The sequence below is a fragment of the Clinocottus analis genome, unplaced genomic scaffold (assembly GCF_023055335.1).
Source record: "Clinocottus analis isolate CAN_PGR_092001 unplaced genomic scaffold, fCliAna1.0.p SCAF_18, whole genome shotgun sequence".
Lineage (NCBI taxonomy): Eukaryota > Metazoa > Chordata > Actinopteri > Perciformes > Cottidae > Clinocottus > Clinocottus analis.
Genome location: NW_027175909.1, coordinates 8,061,626 through 8,074,282, shown reverse-complemented (window position 1 = coordinate 8,074,282; position 12,657 = coordinate 8,061,626). Strand labels below are relative to the sequence as shown.

At 38.4% G+C, this 12,657-nt stretch overlaps 1 protein-coding gene across 1 annotated transcript in view; it reads right to left on the bottom strand.

Annotated features, from left to right (window-relative positions):
* The window catches only part of cntnap2a (contactin associated protein 2a), a 313,006-nt gene that overhangs the window by 152,388 nt on the left and 147,961 nt on the right, over window positions 1-12,657 (bottom strand). The window contains exons 4-8 of the mRNA XM_068581486.1: window positions 12,089-12,236; window positions 5,074-5,126; window positions 4,650-4,800; window positions 3,424-3,608; window positions 210-353 (exon numbers count right to left, since the gene is read on the bottom strand). Coding sequence (XP_068437587.1) covers window positions 210-353; window positions 3,424-3,608; window positions 4,650-4,800; window positions 5,074-5,126; window positions 12,089-12,236 — 681 coding nt within the window. The remainder of the gene's footprint in view (window positions 1-209; window positions 354-3,423; window positions 3,609-4,649; window positions 4,801-5,073; window positions 5,127-12,088; window positions 12,237-12,657) is intronic.

The window sequence follows — 12,657 nt, the reverse complement described above, 5'->3', positions numbered from 1 at the left end:
CTATTTTGGTCCGGTGAATGAATTGCCCTCTCACTCAGGTCAAAGGCAGTTAGTTTGACAATAATGAGCATGTTCAGTTTTCAGCTGCTATGCATGTTACTTGAAGCTCTTTAGATTTACGTTTGCAATTGAGTGTAATTTTGTTTCTATATACATGAATGCATATGAGAGTGACTGTGTGTGGGTGTGTGCATGCTCATTTTGCTTACAAAGCTAGAAGTGTCCAGCTTCTTTCGACGGGCCAGGTCTGTAATGTTGTCTCCATTGTAGTTGATGCTCTCCATGCAGCCTTTAAAGTTCTTCCTTCCTGCGCCCACTGGCTTCCCACTGTATGGCATTCCCCCAAAACTCAACTAGAGAAAGTGCAAAGACATACAAAGTAAAACAACTTTACCATTGATTAGATTCTCCCACTATTGCTATTCTATTTAAAGAAATTACATGAGTGTACATGTCTAATGCAAGACTACACATGCTCGAGCTGTGTTTTTCTTTATTCACACATAATTGCCCAACATTATCCAAATCTGCACCAACAAAGCAAATAAAACATGTACTTTTAACATACATGGATACATACATCTATAACAACCTCCATCTGTCTATTAGTATGTTTTTGAGTTGTTTTCAAACCCCAAACTCCTCAACTGTCTGAATGATATTAGTGTGCCATTATTATGTCCATAGAAATGTAATTGTTGCAATGTCTTCACTATCCCCTTTTGACAAAAAAGGGGGAATTCGGAAAAAAGAATACATCTGTGTTTTGGACTCACTCTATTGTGTGAAAGAATGCAGACATGCATGGATCAGACCTGAGACACACTCACTTCTCTGAATTTATATTTAAGAAAAGCTCGAGATAAGAGGTTTTAGATCTGCTTTACAAGTCCAATACTGTCAAGTCTAATGCCACATATTATCAACCAAACACCTTCATATCTGCATACGCTTGACATGTAAATTATACAACATATTATATTTTTATCTAATATGTTTGCTGGGGCAGTGGGAAAAAAAGCATTCAAGGAAGAAGACAGAAGTTTGTGATGAACAGATGCACAGAGCACAACTGAGGCAAGGGGATGGAGGCTAATAAACAGGCATCTGGTGGGAATCGCTGAAGGACACAGAACTGATGAAAATGTAAACTACGTTTCATATTTTTCGATAGTTGAACACATGTTTTTTTTTCCTTTCAGACATAGCTCTGAGGGTTGTTAAGAAGATAGAGGGGGTGTCCAATCATCAGTAGATATGTGTGTGTGTGTGTGTGTGTGTGTGTGTGTGTGTGTGTGTGTGTGTGTGTGTGTGTCAGTAGTGACGCTCCACTAGTCTTAGTAATTACTACCAAGGGTAGACACAAATGCATCCAGATATTTAGTATGCAGGCTACAATGGGTGCAGAAAACATATAGATGTGCACACACATACACGAAAACACACGTGCACACACACTAGATGGAGTGTGTGGGCTATATGGAATACAGTGGTATACTGAGTGAAAGCAGGTCACAATGTTGCTATCAGAAGAGAGACTAAGTCAAGCAATAACACTGCAAAGATCCACTCAGGGTTCACCACATACAGCCTCCTGGTTTATCCTGTTGTATAGATTCCCCTGAAGATCTTTTAATTCAACAGCTCCAGTTTAATTGGACTTTGGTTTGTCTTGCCCCATTTCTCAGTATTTCTATTTAACACTGGAACAAATCACCCATGCAGCAATACCAGATGGAGGTCACACACAGCCATACCAACACAAGCGCGCAAACACGTATATGTGATAATCTTACATTACACGTCTTGCATTTCCTACCCATTATGGTATTTCAAGATACATTTCCTGTTTTAGGTATTATTAGCTGAACTTCTTTGCATTCCATTACTGAATGTCATTAGTTATGTGATTTCATGGATTACTGTGTAAAATCAATATCTTGTTTCCTGTATAGTTTCAATGCACTGTACACAGATGAGGCCTAGCTACCAGCACAGATTAATATTTTTTAAAGCAGATGCAAAATTAGTGACGCCCATAAGGACAGGTAATGTAGCAGAACACCTCAATAACAAGAAGCGTCACAAATAAGGACTATTATTAACTGAAAATAATATTCTGTTTCTCACAGGTTACAAATGATCAAACAGCCCTGCCAAGACTCCCAGCTCTTTTTTGGAGTGTTCAGATTTTATCTGAAAACTGCTCACATATAGCATTCTTTGCTAAACATCAGTACTGCCCAAGGCTCTCAAACAAGAACTCTTGCTCAGTTTTCGAGAGGACTTAAGTTCACCTCCATCATTAAGTTCCAAAATGAAAATAAACAGCTCAAATGTTAACGAATCAAAGCCTGCAAGCTAGTTCAGGCAGGCAACTCAAGTGGATCGCGACAGTCAACATGGCATGCTTCTCCTTTACTGCTCTGCTCACTTTCTGCTCTCAGCTGCTGCAGTTTAAAAGCTCCACTTCCACCTCAGCATCCACTCGTAGGCTCTGATTATAAGTTAAGGTAGAAGGGGAGTTACTTTTGTTGAGTTTCCTTGCAAGGAGTCATAAGGTCGGACACGAGAAGTCAAATATTAGTATTATTGTGTATTATTATGTGTGCGTCACATTGTGCATAAAATGTACCTTTTGCACCTGTTTAATACCACTATAATTGCCTTGTGTTTGTAATAAGATGTGGTCTGAACAGGTAAAAAGGAAAATACATTTTCATGGCAAAATGAAAGCCTGAAATAGCATGGGGCTATCTCATTACAGTTACGACAGTTCTCCGTTGCCCCACCCTTCCACTTTGGCACAGACAGATTTGTATAAAGCCTGAAAACTACCAGATAGACAACAATTGCAAAAGGACTGTGTGTGTGCTACTGCCGGCTTGTAAGATAGGACCCTGTGAGTGATATAGGGCTGAACAAATAAACAAATAAAGTGTGTTAAGAAGTAAAATAAATATATGTGCTCTTGATGCAGTAGACAGTTACTTGTACTGGCAGCTGCTTTCAATTGATACACACACATCCAATCATAACTCAGGCAAAGCTGAGGTCATTGAATAAATCAGCTGACATTTTAGCTATAGACTTCTTACATGGTCTGCCAGTTCCTTTTTAATATTTGAACTCACCCAACGGTACCTATCACCATACAGCTGTTGAATCATTTGGTACCCAAAGGTTTTATTATTAACATGATGTCAAGCTGGTATGTATTTTAAAGAAATAGATAGAGTGCATCTTTAGGTAGCAAGCATACTTTATACAGCTGTACATGGACTACTTCCCTGTTACCTTCTGTATCTGTGTTCGGACACATTTATTTGTATGAATGTTGTCAGGTTTTTGTGTTTGATTTATTCTATGTCTGCGTTCTTCCCATTCCTGTCTCAATGTCATTCTCAGTACTTTGCTTCTCACCTCATAATCTAAATCAAGGTGGTCAAACTCTCCATTGGTCCTGAAGTGCTGAGTGTGTCTGTCCAAGGTGAAGTTGACATTACGCCGATAGCGTTCGATAACCACGGAGTGCCAGTGATTGTCATCCAAGAGGCTGCCGGTGGTCACAGAAGTATGACCCAGGATAGAACCATACTGATTACTGCCTGTAATTAACATGTCAAAATAATACATCTTATTAAAAACACAGACATCGCACATTGTAAATGAAGCAGCATATTTTAACAAGATGATTTAATATATGTCAGAATATGAACAAACGGTTGAATGTTCCTTTTATTCTAAAAAAAAAAAAGTTAGATATTATGGACAGCCTAACAACTAACGGACCCAACCATTTTTTTGGGACTGCTCCGACAGGGTTTTCCCAAAATAGACAGAAATAAGTTTAGTGCTTCACATGTGGGATATTGACTACGGCTTGTACATTAGTTTCCTAAATATCTAAACATTTTCATAAACTTACTCAACTTTACAGCACAAAGCGCAAACAGATTCTCGTCTTTGTTCTCGCAAATTAAGACCTCCTCACTCACATTAGATAGTGAATCATTTCAGTACTGTTTTGTTCCAGCAATAACACAGCTGACATTTAGTTGTAAGCACTGAGTACGAGAAAGCACCACTGGAGTTCCTGCTTCCGATACCGCAGTGAGCATCCTTTAAGGTTACAACCGTTCTGTCAGCAACACAGCTGGTCGACAGTGAGTGATACTCCACAGCATTATGGATTATTGTGGCTGTTGTTTACAGCGTAAAGGGTATAAAGCGGAGCCTCAATATTTTTTCTTTGCTCCAAGATAATTATATATCTTGACAGACGGCCATTCATTTAGATTACAAAGGTTTAGCATCATTGTCAAGTCAATAATGATCGAATTATTATTTTAACCTATCAAATTGCTGTAAACAACAGTGTACTGTAAACTGAGTACTTCAGAGTGGGGATCGAAGTGGGTAAAGTCTGGCCTTAGACTTGGATATTTTATATTCATTATTTAAAAAACTGCTTAAATTGACGTTATGGTTTTACAAACAAAGCTTCTTAAACGTTTGAATATTCTCAGAAGGTAAAACATACCTATAATGGATCTATACCAAGACATCGGAGACATTATGGCAGGAGGGACAGCATACTTTGCTTTGTATTTTGTTGTCTAAGTAAATAACACGCAATTGTTGCCCACCCAGGTTTATCTGCAGCAGCAGCTTGGCCTTGCGGAGCTCCAGTGTGATGTAGTCTCCCTGTTGGCCCTCCCCATGAAGAATCACACCCTCACTTTCGGACGTCTTGAACCTCAGTGCAATCACATCCTTAATGATCTTCATCTTTTTCACCTGCACACATGGGAAAAAAAACACAAATTTACCGTATGTGGAAACAAAAATATAAAATAAAATAGAAAAACAAATGAAAAACCACTTTCTTTACTTTATTACAAAACAAGAATGACTCCCAGCCACCTGCTCAGAATCTATATCAAATTATTTCCCGTCATATTTTATTTATTATTGCTTTTTGTTTATTTTTAAAATGTAACCCTTATGTCTAGAATGACTTCGATAGTATGACTTCTAATGGGAAGGTTTTGTCAAAATAACATCCTGTACCTTAAAACGATATGAGATTACACCCAGTCCATCAAAGTTGATCACGCCCGCCCCTAAAAAAGACAGGAAGTAGACAGATAAAAAAAAGAGCATTAAGAACAAAAAAAATAAAAAATAAAACACGATAGAAAGACAGTGACAGGAAGAGAGAAAGCAAGACTGATCAAATTGCTAAAGAGCGAACTAAAGCCTAAACTCTTTGAAGACAGGGTCAAGAAAACAGTAATTGATAACAAAATCTATACAAAAAAACTAAACAAAACCGTACAAGGTTTGTGTTTCCAAAATGTCTTCAATACAGGTTACTTTTGCTGTAATAGAGACTTTTGTAATAATCCTGTTCACAACAGGCCTTTTTCACAGAGAACATCTTGACAAGTGAATGAATGATGACTGAATCCTATTTTGATGCCGTTTCAGGTTACTGATATACTTTGGCTTTCACACCGTCATGGCTCACTGGGATAGTTGAATAGAACAGAGCCAAAGTTAATTTAATTAGTAACGCCTGTGCTGTGTAATATTTCCATCAACAGAAAGAGATATAAATGGCTGATATTGTATAAAATACTGTTAGTGAGCAGAGACACTTCACAATAAACATTTCCTATTGTATTGCATTGTCACGTATCGAAAGGTCCTACGGAAAATTTGTCATAATAGTTGTTTTCACACTTGGCAACTTTTGAATGGAGAAAATGAGAAGATATTTCACCAATGCTAAGACTGCATTACAACTAAATGCTGATGATACAACCATCAGGTGTTTTCACTGTGGCTGATTGGTTGCTGGGTGGAGCCACAAATCTGTCCAGCTTCAACCTGAGCTAAGGTCTAATCAGCCAGAAATGAAAACACCTGCGTGAGTGCAGGTACTAATCAACAGGTTTGAATGCTGCGCATGTTCTGCACATACTCTATTAAGTTACTATATAGTACAATAGAATTAGCGCAGATATTTTGTTTGTAAAAAATAAGAAATGGCAGAAATGAGAGCCACAAGTTGCTCCCCTGGAACCTGTGCTTAATGCTTAGCAGGGGTTAAATACAGAGGTATCCATATGATATGATTGTAATAAAATTTATAAGCACCTGGAGATCAGGGTTAGCATAGCAGATGTTACTATCCTTTGCAACTTCAGTGCAAAATATAGCATAAAAAATTGCTTTACAAACTGACCATATATATGCATATATGTGTGTGTGTGTATATATATCTATATATATATATATATATATATATATATATATATATATAAGGTTAGCTATAATAAAACAGTAGGCACACAGTCGATATACCGTAGAAGATAATTACATTATAGTTACATCCATATATACTCACAGGTTTAGATCTGCTAAGGCTATCAAACATTGCAATTGCATTGTTCAAAGTAGCTGCAGCATTTCCTCTCAGTAGAATCCAAAACATAGGAAATAACTACGGTAAGAGAGAAGGGATAAATCTATGAAGATGCAATTACATTCTACACCCCTTGGCGACGTAACATGCAAATGTGGGGCAAAAAAACATTATACTCTCTCTCTCTCTCTCTCTCTCTCTCTCTCTCTCTCTCTCTCTCTCTCTCTCTCTCTCTCTCTTGCTCTCTCTCTGTCTCTCTCTCTCTCAAACAGTGGTGGTAGTTATTTTATGAGATATTACAGATCAAGGTGTTCTGCTCAAAATAGGGTTGCCGGCTCAGCTGAGTACTTTAGGGAGACTTTATAAGGGATGGAGGGCTTTCCCACCAGCTGCAGACGACTGTGAGATGCAAAGAATGAGAATGAAAGAGAGGGGAGGTTGACCCACTGCTATGGAGACTAACAAGGAACGACTGCTTGGCCTGAAGCCAGATGATGACGCTTTGCACACAGGATGGCAGAGATTTTCCGATCCTGGCCCAGGAGACCATGCCATTTTGGACCCTGACCAGATGGTGGTTTACTATAGACTGCTGCAAGTGACAGCCAATGTAATCTAAAAATACATTTTATTTGGAAGTTATTATTCATCACATTAGAAGTTGATGTGTGTGGTGTGTAGAGCGACAAAGAGAAACTGTTTCATGTTGATGGTTTAGCAATGCCACCTAATCTCACTTAACATTTATGAAGTAAGGTATTGCATGGGAAAAACAATTTCATGAAAGGAACTATTGTAATAAAAAAGATTAAACTTATCCACTTCAAATGGCCAAAAATCATATGTTGTCCCTCACACTGAATGTCTACTAAATGTGTCACCTAGATAAATGCTTAATTCTGCTATTCACAATAAAACAAAACAAAAAGACCACAGAAATACCACCTGCGTCATGACAGGGACAATTGAAGGTGCACTTAACGGATGTGTTGAATTGTATCCATGGCAACATGTGTCATTGGGCAAGCAGCAAATTAGACGACTGCAAGCACAAAACCAAGCCTTTACATATAATTGGAAAATGTGTATTTGCATTTGTGACTGTTGGTAAGACACAATAATCAAATAGTAGATGTATTGTACGCTCTGGTATAAATGTGGTGAATGATTTTGCAATACAGAACATGATAAAACAAATGATAAAAATAATAGTCAATATGTTTATCCATAATGAAAGGAAATGTGGGCCTCAGCCCTAAACTGTAATGCTGTATGCACGACTGGGTTTTTACTATACATACCGCTCGTCAGAGCCTGAAGGCTACAAAGATGCTTTTTTTGTTTTGTTTGAGTTTGGCTTCAGTCCTGCTCCATAAATAGACGCTAACAATAAACAAATCTACATAAGTACATTTCTTGGACTCAACAGATAATGATGGTGATACATCATCCCGACAGCAGATTTACAGTATTGTTGGCGTAACGGTCACAGGTTGAAGTCAGATATGATATGCTTGCATTCATTTGAAATTCTACTTGCATGAGAGCGATTGGTTTGTGTAGAAAATGTAATTTGCACTCGTCGCACCTCCCTTTCTCTCACATCCTGGCTCTACTATTTCCTGACTCATCTATGAAATAATTGATTTACTGTTGATCCTATGTTAATCAAAATGGAAATGAGCACGTAAATTCCACAGCATGGTGGCTCACGACTCTTTTATACCCTCTAGCTCTGGCACAGACACATACACAGACAGCCTTTCATTGCACAGTCCTAGATGAGTCATAATATGGTATTGCATTTAATTATCATACATTTTCAAAACCCAGAATTATCATCTACAACCAACATATTTGTTGATTATGCTTGTAACATAACATCTATATTTATCTGCCTCCTACTCCACCTACTAATTTTCTTTTGTGCTTTCTTATTTCATCCTCTTTACTTTGCCCTTGCCCAGCACTGTACTCTTTCCTCTTTGGATTGGGAAGGAGGAAAATATGGAGGAGAAGTTGATTCTAAGAGAACTGGAGTTTGGGAGTGAAGGGAGAGGAGATGAACAGACAAATGTGCAAGTTCTCATTTTCTGACTGAATGCTGAAGAAAGGAACAGTGACAGCATAATCACGAGAAAGCGCTGTGGGCTTTAAATCACAGCTGACAAACAACTCTGAAAGACACACATGATCAGGTGGAGTCCTCTCTCTCTCTCTCTCTCTCTCTCTCTCTCTCTCTCTCTCTCTCTCTCTCTCTCTCTCTCTCTCTTTCTCTCTCTCTTCGATTTCTGTGACGTCTGAGTTGTAAGCATGTGTTCACCTGATTGTGTGTGTTCTGTGTATGTATTATGTGTTTCTTCTGTCAGCGTGTGTATGACAACATTCACATCAGTTAGAAAAACAACAATCTTCTGCGCTCATTTGGCCCTGCAACCGATATGTTCTTTCAATTGTATGGTTGTTTACTTCAAAGACTGTTGACCAAATGCGCTATTTGTCTGTTTTTCTGTTGAATGAAAGGACACCAGGGTCCTTGTTACACAATCTTGGCCTGGAATTTTATTTTATCAGAGTTGTGGATGTGGATTTTCTTTTGTATTGAAAAAATAAAAACTATCCTAGCTGACTTCAAGATATCTATCTTGTCTTATAATATGGATCTAGTTATTACAGAACAGTCTTATTTTAAGGAGTTCCCAAGTTAGGAGTCCTGAATCATAAACCTCGTACTTAATTGAAATTTGCTGCAGTATGGTTGTTAGGTCAATGACAAATTAATAATTCATAAAGCATTGTTCCAACATGAACACTCATTAGTAACTCTTTAGTATGCAATTCATAAACACAGTTAAACATGTTTTATTCTTGATTAATAAGCTTGACTATTAGGTGTTTCATGATTGGATTTTCATACTTTATAAATGATGGATTTCCCATTTGTAAATTAAGTAATGTATGTTACATAACAATTAAGTAACATGCTAAATACTGTGTAGTTATTATAAAGTGTTACCAAATGTAACACTTTATAATAACTACCGACACATTTAGTGCTTCCGACTCCTCGTAGAGAAAACTGACTGGCCGTCTTTTTTTGTTAGTAATCGAGCCAGTGACAATTGAGAGATGCTGATATTATGGCTTGTCCATCTTGTGTAGCCTACTGAGCGATTCTAATCAAAGATACAGGCATGACAGGGCCATTGCCAGTTGAAAAATCTAATTTACAGTTATAGTTCTTAAGTGAAGAAAAGAGGTCTTAGATAAGATAGGACACAGCCCTGATCATGAGCCAATTGTATAACAGGAAAATAGGATGTTTCCTATCTTTAAAACTTAAGTTCAAGCAGTTCGGATATTGTTTTCTGTAATGAGGCTCCAGGGCTAGATAGTGCACACATGATCTATTTCATCATGAGTTATTTCACACAGCTGAAACCCATTTACATCCGAGAGCTAAGCATAATCGCAGTGTTCCTCTACTGGCCCATGATCAGCTCCACTGGAGCAGGTGCTGGCTAAGGTCAGGTCAACGGTGGTAGTTATGGAGGTAGGAAAAAAGTGATACTCATTCTCTATTACGCACATATTTTGTTACCACATTCTCTGTCTAATTCTACTGATGTATATATTGGAGAATTTTGAGTGGATTATGTTGTGCTGTATATCTTATTCTTTTGTATAAGAATGGCTGAAGGAGAAATGAAGTGAAATGACAGCTGTAATTGTACAGTATTTTAAGTAATGAACCTTTTTTTTTCGCATTATCAATGCCTGGACAGCAAAAGAAACAGTAACGTAAAGAGATTACATTTTGAATACACAAACCCCCAATGTTTTAAAATCACAGCCTGTTAATATTTCATTTAAACTGATTGTTTAAAGAAACCACATTAATACTGTATATGACACACTGTTTGAAGTCAATGGACAAGTTGGTGGAGAAGCTCCAAAACATAAATCATATCCACATCAAATCTCGTCTTCATTGAGTTAGTACTTACTTTCACATTTAACTCGCTTTGGTAGTGACAAACAGACTTTGTTAATAAGCCAACTTGGATAAAACTTAATTTACCCACTTGTTCTTTCTGTTGTCTAAAGTTAACTTGTATCCAGTTCGAAAAAATACTACACATAAATAGTATATACTGTATTGCAGCTTTGTTTCTTAGTCCTACAAAAATGTTGTTTACAGCTCAGAGACCCGCTGGTGCTTGACACCCAGCTTGACTGTTGTGTAAACTATTGATTGCTTCGACATTTCGGAACAATTTGAGAAGTTGAGAAATATATCTGGTTGTGTTACACTGCCATGTTTCCATGCTATACTTGATTTGGAAAAGTAAATAATGCCCATCAATTATGAAAGAACCTGACCAGGCCCTGTAATGATTGTTACCTGCCTCAACCCTACTTTTGGAAACCGTTGAAAAAAAATATCTTCTCTCTACCTTCTTAATTGTCACCAAAAAGCAAAGCATAACATTATGCTGAACCTACAACACACTATTTAATGTGAAGTGGCTTATACTCAAATGGTGTGCTTGTATGAGACACTTATCGATAGTCAGTGTATCACCTAAAGTAGATGACGATCGGCACACACCCAGCTTGGAGAAGCAGAGTCACTGCACGAAAGTGTTCTGTCTGCTTCTCCAAGCTGGGGCCATGCCAACTATTGTCTACTGTTTGCAATAAACTGACTTTGAGTACCTCGTACAGTCCCACTTCAAAACATTTGAACTATGCTTTCAAATAGCAATACAGATGTTACAATTTTTACAAGATCCGTGAGACTGACAATGTTAGAGAATACAAGGGTAGAAGCTATTCTAAACCGCAACAGCAACAACTTGACTTTATCAAAGCATAAAAGCAGTCACGTGTATTAGAAGTGAATTATTTCCCTGTCAAAGTTGTTTGTGAGTGCAGGAGTGTTTTGTTGGAGGGGACAGGTGATGGATATAAACTTAGAGTGGGCTGGATGTCTGTGTTTTATTGTTCTGTGCATCTGTGCATGCGTTATGCATCTCTCACTCTCTCTGTGTGAGTACCACATCTTGTCGCCTTTATCATTACTGACTTGCTTTTCTTTTAACATGGGAAGGAAATGAAACAAGGGAAATATAATCAAAGGGATGAGGACGGACTTGAATGCAATACATGCCCTTGTGTTCACACGCACACACACGCACACACACGCACACACACACACACACGACGATATCGACACACAGTGTAGTGCATTCTCCGGAATGAAAGATGTACGTGTGTCACTTATAACAGTAATTTATGCAGAGCCTTAATTGAAATTTGTTATCAAAATCAATTTGGCAGCCTTTAATAGGATGAGAGCAAAGGGGCTGCGAGAGAGTCAGTTCCCTGGATGATTCATTCGTTAGAAAGCGAGAGACAGTGTCTAAGTGTGTGTGCATCCGCGTGTCTGTCCGTCTGTAGCTGTGCTCTGCATATTTCAATACCTGACATTTTTCTCTTTTGGAGCTGACAAACCATCATTGGTCCCTCCCAATAGATCAATACTCACAAATGTGAAGAAATGTTGTACAAATACTTGCTCTGGCACTGGGCTGAATATTTTGGGTTACAAGTTGAATGTGTGTGCGTGTGTGTGTGTTTATCTCCACTCACAGTAGGAGCAGCCGTAAACTTCTATGCGCAGACCGATCCGTCCCTCCTCGCTCCAGTCCAGAGGGACGAGCCTCAGGAAGCGTGCCACAATTCCCTGCTGCAGCTCGTGGCGAACTGAGCTCTCTGAGTTGGAGTTCCCGGAGAAGGCCTGTGAAGACAAACACACACGCACACGCACACGCACACACACACACAGATACACCCACACGTGCACACACATAGACAATGAAATTAAATACATCAAAGCCACAAGCCTGCAGTCAAACAAGCAGCGTTGAGACTAGGAGCAAGAGTATTTGTTCCATTCACCACATCCTGCCCTAAAGATGCACACTCACAAAACATACAAAATAATTATGAGTCTACATATCTAATAAGCCCCCCAAAAGACAATCTGACTGCAGGGGATTTGAAGAGGAAATTGCATATTGTATTCAGCTCGGAGTGGATGTAAGAAAGTCCCTGTTCACATCATTTCATATTTAGGCTGATTTCTCGGCTCCCAACAGCTCCACAGGGGCTTGTGACTGATGAGGTTTACGGTTCCTTGTCATATTAGCACTGTGTTC